This window comes from Dryobates pubescens, chromosome 4, assembly GCF_014839835.1.
Source record: "Dryobates pubescens isolate bDryPub1 chromosome 4, bDryPub1.pri, whole genome shotgun sequence".
Classification (NCBI taxonomy): domain Eukaryota; kingdom Metazoa; phylum Chordata; class Aves; order Piciformes; family Picidae; genus Dryobates; species Dryobates pubescens.
In genome coordinates this window covers 17,013,835-17,028,744 of record NC_071615.1, presented here as the reverse complement: position 1 = coordinate 17,028,744, position 14,910 = coordinate 17,013,835, and the positions used below count along the sequence as shown (strand labels likewise).

Below are 14,910 nucleotides of genomic sequence, written 5' to 3'. Positions count from 1 at the left end.
AGGCAGAAGGCTGGAAGCAGGAAATGTACTATCAAGGAGCTGCTTCCTCGCCAGGAGGGGACATGGTGCCAGGGCAGATCTGCTGAGCACAGGGAAAGATCTGAGAGCAGAGCCAGGAGCTGCTGGGGTCACTGCAGGCAGCAGCAGCAAGTGCCAGGGCACAGGGCTGCCAGCAACACCCAGAGCCAGCTGCCTGCTGCCCTGCTCAGCTACCAGCAGGGAGCAAACCAACCACTGAGAGGGCAACAGGGGCAGCAGGGTGGAGGTCAGGCTGGGTATGGAGTCAGGGAATTGCTTAGGTTGGAAAAGGCCTTTGAGCTCATGGAGTCCAAGCCTTACCCCAGCACTGCCAGGGCAGCACTGAGCCCTGGCCCTCAGCACCACAGCCACACAGCTCTGAAACCCCTCCAGGCATGGGGACCGCACCACTGCCCTGGGCCAGGCCTGGACAACCCTGAAGGGGAAGGAATTGTTCCTCATGGCCAACCCAAACCTGCCCTGGGGTAGCTTGAGGCCATTGCCTCTTGTCCTGTCCCTTGTTCCTTGGGAGCAGAGCCCAAGCCCCAGCTGGCTGCAGCCTCCTCTCAGGGAGCTGCAGAGAGCAAGGAGGTCTCCCTCAGCCTCCTCTTCTCCAGGCTCAACCCCCCCAGCTCCCTCAGCTGCTCCTCCCCAGCCCTCTTCCCCAGACCCTTCCCCAGCTCTCTTGCCCTTCTCTGGCCCTGCTCCAGCTCCCCAAGGTCCTTCTGGCAGTGAGGAGCCCAGAGCTGAACCCAGCACTCAAGCTGTGGCCTCCCCAGTGCCCAGCCCAGGGGCACCATCCCTGCCCTGCTCCTGCTGCCACCCCAGTGCTGCTCCAGGCCAGGCTGCTGCTGCCCTTCTTGCCCCCCTGGGCACCCCCTGGCTCATATCCTTACAAGCCTGGTGGCAGGAGGGCATGGAATGGAATAATGAGCACCAGGGCTGTGGGAAGGGGCTGGACCCTCCACCCCAACAGCTCAGACCAAACTCTGCAGCTCTCCCTGTGCAGCCCCCAGGGGAGGGTGCCTGGAACCCCAGGACCATCCCATGGGACAGAAGCAGCACAGCGCCCCCCGGAGGGGCTTAGCTGCAGCCAGCCCTCAGGAGCTCCCCACAGCTGTGATGGAGCAGGGAGAGCTGCAAGGCCAGGGGCTGAGGGTGGCACTGAGCAATGCCAAACACAACCCAGAGAGATGCCTGAGGTTGCTGGGGTGCTGCAGAAGTCCCTCTGAGTGGCTGTGCTGTCATCTAAAACCCTCCACAGGGACAGCAGGGAGGGGACAGCCTGGCCAAGCAGGACAGAGGGACATGGCCTCCTGGAGACTCCTGCCCCACTCCACATGCCCTCTGCTGGGGCACTGGCAGGAAGGAGGGCAGAAGCAGCCCTGGTCTTACCCTGGCAGCAGTCAGGGTGAGAGCCTGTGAGAACATCCCCACCTCAGAGGAGCAGCCCCTGCAGCCCTGCTCTTCCCAGCACCTCCAGAAGGACAACCCTGGACTTCTTCTGCCAGCCCTCCTCCCCTGGGCACAGCAGCTGGCACAGGCACCCCCCTGCCCAAGCAGCCCCAGAGCATGAGCTTACCTTGCTACCTTCTTGCTGGACAGCCTCTTGTTTGGACTGCAAAAAATGAAGGAAAAACAGGAAAGAGTTAGGAGAGCTGAGAGTGGGGAGAGGGAGAGAGGAAACTGGGAGCAGCCCGGGGCACGTCCTCTGCCATGGCAGCGCCCCTGGCATGCAGAGCCCAGGGCAAAGGCAGGGGTGAGGAAGCCCCTGCTGCCCTGAGCCTCCAGGAACCCCTCCTGCCCTGAGCCTCCAGGAATCCTCTTCCAGCCCTGCCCCAGCAGGAACCCCTCCTGCCCTGCCCCACAGGGTGAGAATGAAGCCAGGGGAGGAAGCCCACAGCTCACCACCTCTGCTGTCTGCTCCCTGGCCTGAAAGCTGAGCCCCAAGGAGAAGTGCTAATAATAACCTCATGGGCCACAGCCTGGCACTGCTGAGCTACAGCTCCTGCACCCCACAGCACCCAGGCCTCCCCCCCTGCCCTGCCAGCCCCACAGCACCCCTGCCCAGGGGCTGGGGCACTGGGAGCTCCTCCAGCCCTCTTTGTGCTTCTCACGAGGGTTGTTTGGCTCCGGATGGGCAGAGAGCTGCTGCTGACTTGTGGCCTGGAGACCGGAGGGGCTGCTGCTGGTGTCCTGCCTGGCTGTGAGGCAGGGGAGGGCTGGGAGCCCTGCACAGCCAACACCAAGCTCAGCCCTGGCTCTGAGCCAGCTGCCACCATGCCACAGCGGTCAGGGCTGAGCTCCTGCTCAGCCTGAGCCATGGCACAACTGCCAAGGGCTGAGCTACCCTGGCACTGCCCCTCCTGGGTGAGGGGTGCAGGCTCTACCTGCAGGGATGGCTTCTGGGCTGCCCCTGCCAGCCCTGTGGGTGGTGACTGTGGCAGTGCAGCCAGCAGGGCTGGGGCCTCACTCCTCACTTCCCACCCAAGGAGATGCCACCAGGGGACTCCTCTCTGACACTCGACCACCACCGGAGGGTGGAAGCAAACCCAGCTCCAGCCCAAGCTGAGGGGCAGCAGCTGCATTCCCCAGGGCTTAGCTCAGCCTGAAGAGAAAGCCAACAAACAAAGGCCCCAGGAGCCCACTCCTGCCTCAGGCTCCAAGAGCAGTTCTTAGAAGGAGGAATCAAAAATAGCTGAGCAGCGTTTCCCTTCCCAAAGAACAATGCCCAGCCAGGGGCTCCTCTGTCCAAAGGGCAGCCTGACCCCCAGCCTCCTGCTGAGGAGCCCAGGGGCTGCTGCTGGCCATGCTTCAAGGCCACTCAGCACCACCCCAGGGCAGCAGGTCAGGGCTCATGCTCCCAGCAGCACTCAGCATGTCCTCAGCAGCTGAGGAGGACAAATATTGTTCCTGGGCACACAGCCTGCTGCAGGGCCTCAGGAGGGGCTGGGCCCCCCCACTGCTGCTTCAAGGGCACCAAAACAGAGCCTGCTGGCCCCAAACAGGCTCATCCCAAGCTCCTGGTGGATTTCTTCCTGCTCTCCTGTGCTGTGGGCTCCAGCAGCAGTGCCCTGGTGCCAGGATTAGGCTCCTCCTGTTCCTCCAAGCACAAAGCACCAGACCTACACCCACAGCCCTTAAGAGCCAGGCTGTGGTGGCCTGGGCTTCACCCCAGCTGCTGGCACCTTCTGCAGTGGTGTCTTCAGCCTTCCCCTCCCAGGCACAGGCTCAGGCTGCTTGGCCCAGATTGGGTCCAGCTGCTGCTGCTCTCTTCAGCTGCACTCCAGGTCTCAGCCCCTGCACCGAGGGCCTCACACTGCTGGTGGTGCTGGGAGCACACAGGCCCTGCCAGGTCCCCCCTGCTGCCTGGCACACCTCACACTGCCACTGCACACAGGGGCTGGGGGGATGGCCCTTCCAGCAGGACCCCTGGCACAGATTCCCAGCAGGTTTGTGCATGGGAAGCCCCAGACAGCAGTGGAGGAACCTGAAGAACTGCCCCTGAGCCCAAGCAGTCCCTGTTCAACCACAGCCCATGGACCTCCCAGCAGGGAAGCCTCCTCTGGCAATCCCACCCACCCCAGGGGGCTCTGAGATGTTGGCTCAGCTCTGCAGGTAGCACTGGTGGAGGAAGCCTCAAAGGCAGAGGGGCTGCTGCTGTGTGCAGAGCTGTCCAGAGTGCTCCTCACTGACTGCACAGCCTGAGAGCCACCCCTCACACCTAGCCCTGACCCCCAGAGCACCACTGACCACCAAGGCCTCCCACAGCCATTGAGCCAGGGAGGAGAGAGGGAGGGGAGGGCTTGGCCTAGTTAAAAGCTCAAGGGCAGGTTCCTCTCTGCTTTGCAGTTCTCTTCCCACCAGCCCAGCAGAGCTCCCAGGGCACACTGCCCTGGAGAGGCCATGAGCTGGGCTTGAAGAAGCACAGCAGGCAGAAGAACAATCACCAGAGGCACCAGCCCTGAGGCCAGGGGGCTGGGAAGAGGGCTGGGACAAGCAAGGGGCTGCTAGGAGTCCCTCCCCACTGCCAAAGCCACAAGGCCAGCTGCTGGCTGGAGGGTCTCAGCTGCTGCCTTTGGATCTCAGGAGATCCAAAGCTCCTGCAGCTCCTATGCCAAGGCCCTGGCACCCATCACATCTCCCCAGCTGGTGGTGGCACCTGGCTGGGCAGGCAGCTGGGGAAGCTGGGTGGAAGCAGATTTTGTTGCTGCAAAGCAAGAGAGTTGAGAAGAGAGGTGGCAGGGCACAGAGAGGAGCAAGCTGCTGTGTCCAGGGCACTGCTGCAGCAGGACAGGCTGGGGCTGCCCTGCCAGGCTGGCCCAGCAGGGAGGAGTGCTCCTGGCCAGAGGAGCTGGCAGCCTGCTCCTTGGGGACAGAGGTGCTGTACACAGTCAGCTGAAGGCTCCCAGGACAAGGAGTGTGGAGGAGCACTCAGCAGGACATGCAAAGAGGCTGCCCAGAGCAGCAGGGAAGGCTCTCACTGTCTGCCAGGCTTCATGGAAACCTCCAGAACATCAGCACAGCCTTCAGCACCTGGAGTGGCTCAGCTGGCTGCTGGGATGCAGCAAAGAACCCCAGCATGGGTTGGGTTGGAAAGGACCTTCAACACCATCTAGCTCCAGCCCCCTGCCCTGGGCAGGGACCCCTCCCACCAGCACAGGCTGCTCAGGGCCTCATCCAGCCTGGTCCTCAACACCTCCAGGCAGGAGGCAGCCACAGCCTCCCTGGGCAGCCTGTGCCAGAGTCTCCCCAGCCTCACTGCAAACAATTCCTTCCTCCTCTCCACTCTCAGTCTCCTCTCTCCCAGCTCAAAGCCATTGGCCCTGGGCCTGGCACTCCCAGCCCTTGTCCCAAGTCCCTCCCCAGCTCTCCTGGAGCCCCTTCAGGTACTGGGAGGCTGCTCTGAGGCCTGCCTGGAGCCTCTTCTTCTCCAGCAGCCCCAACTCTCCCAGCCTGTGCCCACAGTGGAGGCTCTGCAGCCCTCTGGGAAGACCCCAACCAAAGCAAAGGTGAGGCAGCCAAGGGGAGCCTTGCCCTGCAGAGCACGGCTCCAGCAGCGAAGCAGGCAGGGCAGGAGCCCCCCTGGCAGGGCAGGAGCCCCCCTGGCAGGGCAGGAGCCCCTCTCATCATTACCTATTCATCTCAAGGTCAGAGAGGCGAGCAGAGAGGTCCTCCAGGCGGTTGATCTGTTTGTGGCACTGGCTACAGTAAAACTCAACAGCTTCGTCTGCCAGCACGCTGCGCAGCCTGGCAGCCAGAGGGTTGCAGCTGGAGAGATCAGAAGGGTCAGTTGGAGAGGACAGAACAAGACAGGGCTGCTGCTCAGCTGTGGCTTCCACATGGGATCATAGCATCCTGCAACTGGCTGGAAAAGCCCTCTGAGATCACCCAGCCCAAGCGGCGGCCCAGCACCTGCATGGTGCTGAACCCCTGGGGGAGGGCAGCTTTTGGGGGGCAGCCATGGGGGTGGACTGGGTGAGCTCCCCCCCCTTGATTGCAGAAGCCCAATCACAGCCAGTGTGGAGCTGCTGTAAATCAGCACCACTCATCCCCCTCTGCCCACAGACCTTGGCCAACCCCACCTGAGCCAGGCCCTGCCAGGGGGCAGTGCCTCCTGCTTTGCCCAGGGCTGGGAACACCTCAGAAGCTTCCTTCCCATGGCAGCAGCCAGCAGTGAAGTGCTCACAGAAATCACAGAGTGCTCTGGGCTGGGAGGGAGCTCCAGAGCTCACCCAGCCCAACCCCCTGCACTCAGCAGGGACAGCCTCCACCAGCTCAGGCTGCCCAGAGCCCTCTCCAGCCTCACCTGGAACCTCTCCAGGCATGGAGCCTCAGCCCCCTCCCTGGGCAGCCTGCTGCAGTGCTCCAGCAGCCTCCTGCTGCACAACTTGCTCCTCACATCCAATCTGCTCTGCTCTCATCTCAAACCATTGCCTCTGGTCCTCTCCCTGCAGGCCTTTGGGAACAGTCCCTCTGCAGCCTGCTTGGAGCCCTTCAGGTACTGGAGGCTGCTCTGAGGTCTCTCTGGAGCCTTCTCTTCTCCAGGCTGCACAGCCCCAGCTCCCTCACCTGTCCTCCTTTCCAGACAAGCAGACCTCACACCCAGAAACTTCACCTGAGTTGTGACACAGGATAAAATACTCCTGCCAAGAGATGCTGATGGGACCCAGGGTGTTGGTGGGACCCAAGGTGTTGGTGGGACCCAGGGTGTTGATGGGACCCAAGGTGTTGATGGGACCCAAGGTGTTGATGGGACTCAAGGTGTTGGTGGGACCCAGGGTGTTGGTGGGACCCAGGGTGTTGGTGGGACCCAAGGTGTTGGTGGGACCCAGGGTGTTGGTGGGACCCAGGGTGTTGGTGGGACCCAGGGTGTTGGTGGGGCCTAAGCTCATCTATATCTCCATGGCCTATGTTTCCATGCCTGCAGAAGACCCCCAAGAGCCTGGGGCAGCCTTCTGGGATGGTTTAAGCCACAGACCTCAACAAGAGCTATGGCACAGCTCACATCTGACTAAGAAGAATCTTTGCTTTCCTTTTTACCCCAGCTGTAGCTCCTGGCTGGAAGGCAGAGCCCCAACTGTCACACCCTCCCCAAACCTGCATGGCTACCAAGTTCATTTTGCACCACCACTGGCACAGATGCATGCAATGGGTTGGGTGGGAGGGGACCCCAAAGCTCAGCCAGTTCCAAGCCCCTGCCATGGGCAGGGACACCTCCCACCAGCACAGCTTGCTCAAGGCCTCATCCAGCCTGGCCTGGCCATCCACAACCTCTCTGAGCAACCTGTCTGAGAGGCCCTGGGAATGGTCCTGGTGTGCCTCAGTGCAGACCCTGGGCTGGGCACCCTGAGCCTGCTCCTTGCCTGGGTCCCAGTGAGATGCTTTAGGAAGAGAGCAGCTGTGGTGCTGTGAGGCACAGGGTCAGATCTTCACTGCAGAGAGCTCTGAAGCTGAGCTCACAAAGGTGCTTGGGATTCCTCCTCTGCCTCCTACCAAGCAGAGCACAGAGAGGTGGAAGCAGCAGCTCTGTCTCCAGGGAACCTCCCCTGGCAAGGGGCCATGGGGGTCTCCAGGACACTCAGCAGCCTGGGGAGCTCCTGAGGCCTATCCACACTTCATTGTTGGCTGCTGCCATGGAAAGCAAACTTCTGAGGCACTCACCCACGCCCAGCAAAGCAGGGAGCCTGCCCCCTGGCCACCTGACAGGGCCTGGGCAGGATGGAGTTTGGCCAAGGGGGGCTGACCAGCAGGGCCTGGGTTCCTTTAGGGTCCTGCAGAAGAGCCACACACCTGGAAGCCACAGCCTGCAGTGCAAGAAAGGTTCAGAGTGAGAAACCAGAGCAGGTCAGGAGAGACAGGTCAGCTGTGAGCAAGGACAGGCAAGCTGAACCCCAGCTGGCAGCTGGCAGGGCCACCCAGCCCCATGGCACAGGCACACAGGTGAGGCCTGGCCCGGGAGGTGCTGCCTCAGAGGTGCCTTTGCTGAACCCCTCAGTGATGGTCTTGGGGGCAGAGGGGTGCCAGCAGCCCATCACCCCCAGGGCCAGCAGCCCATCACCCTTGGAGGCTGTGCTGTCTGTGCAGCATTTCCCAGCCCCCTCAGGACAGGCAGCTGGCAATGCCCAGAACTGTTCAATTCTTCCCATTCCTGGAAAAGGAAAACCTAACTGGAGCTCATCCTCCCTGCCCTCTGGGGCAGGCTTGGACCCAGGCTCATCATCCTTCAGCAGCAGCCAGGCTCTGAGCAGGGGGAGAGGAGCTCTGTGGCAGCTGCAGAAGTGCTGTGGCCCCTGCTGGGCTCTGTGCCTGGCTGAGCAGGAGCCCTGTCTGGAGGGTCCCACAGGCAGAACCACCTCACCCTGCTCCTGGGCTCCCCTGGGTGAGCTACCCAGAACCCAAGGCAGCAGGAAGGCAAATGGCAGCTGAAGCATGCAGAAGCCAGGGCCAGGCTGTGTGGAAGATAGGTGGCCCCTGGCTGTGTTGGTTGGTTGCCCACTGAGTGGGTGAGAGCCCAACCACACTGCAGCCTGGGGCACCCCCACCTACCCCCGTGGCAAGCTGCCATCCCCTGCAGCCTTCCTGCCTGCTCACTCCAGCTCAGGACAGCACAGCCCTGCAGCCATCCACTGCTGCCTCTGTGCTGCTCTGAGCCAGAGCACAGCTGATCTGCTCAGTGCTGTCCCTGCCCACCTCAGCCCCTGCTCACTGAGGCTCCTGCAGCTCAGGGCAGCTTGGCACAGCCAGGGGCTGCTGCCAGCAGGGAGGAGCCGATGGGCAGAGCTCCTGCCAAGGGCTGGGGGGCAGAAGGGCTCTGCCTGAGACTTGCTCCTGGCACACCAAGGGCACTGCCACAGCTTGTGCCACACCTTGGGGGGCAGGAGGTGGCAGCTGTGGGGAGGAGCAGGCAGCACAGGGGACCCTCAGCTGCCCACCAAGGGACTGCAGCCTGTGGAGGGCATCTTCAGGAGAGAGCTGAGGGATCCCCAGGGCCAAGCCTCTTCTTCAGTGATCAGTGTCCCAGGAGGGCTCTGAATCTTCTGCCCAACCCATGAGCTCCTGAGTCTGGTTCCCCTCTGGTGCTGGATCCATTCTGGGACTTGCCCAGTGCCTGCCCCCAGCATCAGTGGTGCCAGTGGTGCCATCAGGGCTTGGGTTCTGTACTGGTTTGTGTCTCTGTCTCTATCCCATGGCATTGTTCTTCTTCCCATCCCAGCTGCTCCAGTTTCTTTCCCACCCCCCCAGTCTCATTCCCTTTCTCTTCCCTTTGGGAAGGCAGAGGGCTTCATGGAGAGCCTCTGGCAGCCCCTTGGTGCCCAGCCCAGCCCCAAGCCATGGCAGCTCACTGCCACAGCAGCTGGCAGCAGAGGCAGGGGGTGTGAGGAGCTCTTCTTTCATCTCCCACCGAGTGCTGCAGGAAGGCTTCTCCTGCCAGGTGGCTGTGCAGGGAGGGGATGGAAAGCCAGGAGAAGGGGCCACAAGCACCCCTGGTGGCCTTGCACTGCTGGGCTGAAGGTTGGGCTGTGTGGGGCTTGCACCAGTCCTCTGGTGAAGGTCTGGAGCTGTGAGGAAATCCTCCTTCCAGACACAGCCACGGTCCTTGCTCAGGGGCCTTGGTCTGCAGCCAGCCCCAGCAGTGAGTGTCCAGCACAGACCACCAGGAGCTGCATGGCCAAGTGCTCAGCAAGCTGCTCCTGGCAGAGGGAAGCTGCTGCAGGACAGCAGCTCCTGGGAGAGATGCAGACAGAGCAGTGCTGGGGACAGGGTGCCCTGAGAGAGCAGGAGCTGGAGATGGGGAGAGCAGAGGAGCGAGGAGCTGCAGCCTGGGGGCAGAGGAGATGCTGAGCTGAGCACAGAGCCCCATCAGCTGAAGACTCTCCTTGCCAGGTGCCTGCTGGGCCAGCTTGGAGGCCACCCCTCAGAGAGCAGCTCCACAGGAACACCAAGGCTGGCTCTTCATCGTAGGGCACCTCCCTCACTGCAGCACCAGGGCCCCCAGCAGCACTGGGCACCCCTGGGCAGTGCCAGCAGGCATGGATGAGCACCATGGCCCTCACTGCAGGGAACCAGCACAGTGCCCATCACACCCAGCTGCCAGCAGTGAGCCCACAGTGCCCATCACACCCAGCTGTGAGCACTGAGCCCACAGTGCCCATCACACCCAGCTGCCAGCAGTGAGCCCACAGTGCCCATCACACCCAGCTGCCAGCAGTGAGCCCACAGTGCCCATCACACCCAGCTGTCAGCACTGGGCACCCCTGGGCAGTGCCAGCAGGCATGGATGAGCACCATGGCCCTCACTGCAGGGAACCAGCACAGTGCCCATCACACCCAGCTGTCAGCACTGGGCCCCCAGTGCCCATCACACCCAGCTGTCAGCACTGAGCCCACAGTGCCCATCACACCCAGCTGTCAGCAGTGAGCCCACAGTGCCCATCACACCCAGCTGTCAGCACTGAGCACCCAGTGCCCATCACACCCAGCTGTGAGCAGTGAGCCCACAGTGCCCATCACACCCAGCTGTCAGCACTGGGCCCCCAGTGCCCATCACACCCAGCTGCCAGCAGTGAGCCCACAGTGCCCATCACACCCAGCTGTCAGCACTGAACCCACAGTGCCCATCACACCCAGCTGTCAGCACTGAGCACCCAGTGCCCATCACACCCAGCTGTGAGCACTGGGCCCCCAGTGCCCATCACACCCAGCTGTCAGCACTGGGCCCCCAGTGCCCATCACACCCAGCTGTCAGTACTGGGCCCCCAGTGCCCATCACACCCAGCTGTCAGCATTGAGCCCCCAGTGCCCATCACACCCAGCTTTGGGTCACTGCTCTCCTGAAGCCACAGCTTGGTGATGCTGAGTGGCAGCACCAAGCCCAGAGTGATGCCTGAGCTGCCCCAAGCCCACGTGTGGAGGTCTGAGAGCAGCTCTTCCCCATCAGCCCTGAGCAGCCAGAACTGCCCAACTCCAGGCAGGGCTTTGGGAAGCTGGTGGGAAACCCACAGCCAGCAGAAGGAAGTGGTGCCAAGGTGGCACTGCTCAGGAATCTGAGCTGTGGGATCACCCCATGGGGAGAAGGCAGCTCTTGGCTTCTCCACCACGAGTGGCTGGCAGGGACACTCTGCCTGGCATGAAGCTGCACTGCTTGGTGCAGGACCTTGTCCCTGCCACTGTCCTGTCCTTCAGAGAGCTCTGTGTGCTGCAGCAGAGGGGCATCACTCCAGCCTGGCCTTCTCTTCCTTAGGCAGCTGGTGGTGGCTGGCTTTGGGCTGTCACAGCAGCTCCTTCCTCCACCCAGCCTCTGCCTGCTCTCAGGCCCCAGTGCAAGGAGGGCAGCAAATGCCACAACCTGCTCCTTGCTCCACAGGTCCCTGGGGCTTCACAGGAGCCGTGGCAGCCACCCAGGAGCCGTGGCAGCCACGCAGGAGCCGTGGCAGCCACCCAGGAGCCGTGGCAGCCACCCAGGCGTCCCAGCAAAGCCAGAGATACAGCAGGAGAGGGACCAGACTCAGGCAAGCAGTCACCAGCTGCAGAGGGGAAAGCTGGACAAGGGCTTCCCCAGCAGAGGGGAGCAGGGCTGGGATGCACCTCCCCAGAGAGGCCAGGCTCTGGGGCCCTGGCGGGGAGGACGGGCACCGCGCCGGGGAAGGAAGGAGCGAGGGAGGCAGCTCCCCGTCCGCCCCCGAGCTGCTCACCCCACTGCACCCAAGGGAAACAGCCTGCAGGGAGGCCACTCAGCAGCTCAGAGGCCGTGTGGGCATTACCTGGGCGAGAGGAAGGAGCTGCCAAAGCTGCTTTCCCCGTTGCACAGCCCCTCTGGGAAGAGCTCTGCCTCGTGGCCTTCGCCATAGTCCTCGAAGTGCTCCTCGCCGCGCAGCGCCGTCACCAGCGGGCCCAGCGCCGAGCCCAGCGCCAGCTCCTGCCCGTGGGACCTGGGGGGACACAGGGGGAGGGCTCAGAGGGACACCACTGCAGCAAACCAGGCCATGGGGACATCACAGGAGCACAGCATTGTCCTGCTTGGAAGAGAACTCAAAGCTCATCCAGTCCGACACCAACCCAACCCCACCGTGGACACCGAACCCTGGCCCCAGCTGCCATGGCCACAGGGCTCTGGGACACCTCCAGGCATGGGGACTCCACCACCTCCATGGGCAGCCTGTGCCAGGCCCTGACCACTCCTGCAGCAAAGACATTTTGCCTCCTCTCCAACCTAACCCTCCCCTGGCACAGTTTCAGGCCATTGCCTCTCCTTCTGTCCCCTGAGCCTAGGGAGCAGAGCCCAAGCCCCAGCTGGCTGCAGCCTCCTCTCAGGGAGCTGCAGAGAGCAAGGAGGTCTCCCTCAGCCTCCTCTTCTCCAGCCTCAACCCCCCCAGCTCCCTCAGCTGCTCCTCCCCAGCCCTCTTCCCCAGCCCCTTCCCCAGCTTTATGGTGACACCAGAGGGGGTTCAGTGGCCATGATGGGGTTAGGCTGATGGTTGGACTCAAAGATCTTGGAGGTCTTTCCCAACCAAAACTCTTCTATGACTCTAACTGCACCCAGCACATCCACTTCCCAAGTCATGTCTCCCACCTGTGCAGAGCAGTTCTGCCTCCCAGCACAGCCCACCCTGTGCCCTGAGTGCTGAAGGTGCAGCCCAGGCTCCTCTCTCACTTTGCAGCAGGTTTTCTTCAGGACACCTCAAGGCTTTGCCACATGAGCTCCCCTGGGCAGCTGCAACAGCCTGGGGAGGAGAAGGCTCCAGGCAGACCTTAGGGGCAGCCTCCCAGTACCTGAAGGGCTCCAGGAGAGCTGGGGAGGGACTCTGGACAAGGGCTGGGAGTGCCAGGCCCAGGGACAATGGCTTTGAGCTGGGAGAGAGGAGACTGAGAGTGGAGAGGAGGAAGAAATCCTTTGCAGTGAGGCTGGGGAGACTCTGGCACAGGCTGCCCAGGGAGGCTGTGGCTGCCTCCTGCCTGGAGGTGCTGAAGGCCAGGCTGGATGAGGCCTTGAGCAGCCTGTGCTGGTGGGAGGGGTCCCTGCCCATGGCAGGGGCCTGGAGCTGGATGGTCTTGGAGGTCCCTTCCAACCTAAGCCAGCCTGGGGCTCTCTGCAAGGGCTATGCAAGGAGCAGGCTGTGGCAGCAGCCCCCACGTCTGTGAGCCACAGCTAAGTGCCTGGGGGTGGGGGGTGGGGGGGACTGGCACCATTCTTGCCTCCAAAAGTCAGTGTTAACCCCCTCCCCCCCAGCCCTGCTGCCTGAGGCTGGGGCCCATCCTGCTGCTGAGGCTTGACTGCTCTAAGGCAGGCAGCAAAAGAGCTTGCAGAGAAGCCTTTTGTGCCCCAAACCTGAAGGATCTGCCCTGCTGCTGCCCCTCCACAAGGCCTGTCAGCCCTGCCAGCCAAGCCAGCAGCCCAGCCAGCCCCACTGCAGCCTGGGGGCACCTGCAGGTCCTGCAGGAGGAGCAGGAGCCAGCAGCCTCCCACCCAGCCTGCCGGCAGTGAGTCACAGCCCCCAGCAGCAGGAAGCTCTCCAGGAATAGCAGGCAGGGGGTGGGATTGGCAACTCACAGCCAAACACCAACCCCCCCCCAGCTCTCTAAATCTGGGGCTGTGCTTTGACAAGCACCATCCAGAAGCAGATCTGGTGAGGCACCTGGAAGCCCCCAGCCAGGGATGCTTCAGGCAATCAATGCTGAGAGTACTTCATAGAAGCACAGCAGGGGGGGGTTGGAAGGGACCTCCAGAGGTCATCCAGCCAGGGCAGGGCACAGAGGAATGCATCCAGGTGGCTCTGGGAGCTCTCCAGAGAAGGAGACTCCACAACCTCTCTGGGCAGCCTGCTCCTGGCCTCCAGCAGCCTCACAGTGAAAAGGTTTTCCTCATGTGGAGGTGGAACCTCCTGGGCCCCAGCTTGTGGCCACTGCCCCTCACTGGGCACCAGCAAACAGAGCCTGGACCCTTCACCTTGCCCCCCACCCCTCAGATGTTTATAGATACTGATCAGATCCCCTCTCAGCCTTCCTTTCTCCACACAAAACAGCCCCAGGGCTGGTGGGGCTCTTGTGGTTTCAGGATCCAGGATCACAGCTCACAGGGTGTCAGGGGTTGGAAGGGACCCAAAGAGACCATCGAGTCCAGCCCCTGCCAGAGCAGGAGCACAGAACCCAGCTCAGGTCACACAGAGCACATCCAGACAGGGCTGGGAAGGCCCCAGAGAAGGAGACTCTAAAACCCTTCTGGGCAGCCTGCTCCAGGGCTCTGGGAGCCTCACACTGCAGAAGTTCCTCCTCCTGTTGAGGTGGAACCTCCTGGGCTGCAGCCTCCATCCATTGCTCCTTGGCCTATCCCAGGCTGCAACTGAGCAGAGCCTGGCCCTGTCCCCTGCCTCCTGACCCCCAGCCCTCAGCTATTGATAGACATTGATCAGATCCCTCTTAGTCTTCTCCTCTCCAGACTGAACAGCCCCAGGGCCCTCAGCCTCTCCTCCCCAGGCAGTGCTGCAGTCCTCTAATCATCCTCATAGCCCTCCCTTGGACTCTTTCCAGCAGATCCCTGTCCCTCCTGAACTGGGGAGCCCAGCACTGAGCACAGTACTCAAGATGAGGTCTCAGCAGGGCAGAGGAGAGGGGGAGGAGAACCTCCCTGGCTGTGCTGGACACCCTGCTCTGAATGCAGCCCAGGGCCCCCTTGGCCTTCTTGGCCCCCAGGGCACATTGCTGCCCCATGCAGAACTTCTTGTCCACCAGCACTCCCAGAACCCCTCTGGTCCTTACTGCACACAGGCTCAAGAACCACTGAGCCCCAACCACTGAGCCCCAACCACTGAACCCCAACCACTGAACCCCAACCACTGAGCCACTGAGCCCCAACCACTCAGCCCCAACCACTGAGCCCCAACCACTGAGCCCCAACCACTGAACCCCAACCACTGAGCCACTGAGCCCCAACCACTGAGCCCCAACCACTGAACCCCAACCACTGAGCCCCAACCACTGAGCCCCAACCACTGAACCCCAACCACTGAGCCCCAACTTCTGAACCCCAACCACTGAGCCCCAACCACTCAGCCCCAACCACTGAGCCCCAACCACTGAACCCCAACCACTGAGCCCCAACCACTGAGCCCCAACTTCTGAACCCCAACCACTCAGCCCCAACCACTCAGCCCCAACCACTGAACCCCAACCACTGAACCCCAACCACTGACCTCCAATTTCTGAACCCCAACCACTGAGCCCCAACCACTCAGCCCCAACCACTGAGCCCCAACCACTGAGCCCCAACCACTGAACCCCAACCACTGAGCCACTGAGCCCCAACCACTGAGCCCCAACCACTGAACCCCAACCACTGAGCCCCAACCACTGAGCCCCAACCACTGAACCCCAACCACTGAGCCCCAACTTCTG

At 62.4% G+C, this 14,910-nt stretch overlaps 1 protein-coding gene across 1 annotated transcript in view; it reads right to left on the bottom strand.

Moving 5' to 3' along the window:
* RAB11FIP3 (RAB11 family interacting protein 3) overlaps positions 1-14,910 on the bottom strand; it is an 88,850-nt gene that overhangs the window by 15,455 nt on the left and 58,485 nt on the right. The window contains exons 5-7 of the mRNA XM_054180698.1: positions 11,283-11,450; positions 5,155-5,289; positions 1,601-1,636 (exon numbers count right to left, since the gene is read on the bottom strand). Coding sequence (XP_054036673.1) covers positions 1,601-1,636; positions 5,155-5,289; positions 11,283-11,450 — 339 coding nt within the window. The remainder of the gene's footprint in view (positions 1-1,600; positions 1,637-5,154; positions 5,290-11,282; positions 11,451-14,910) is intronic.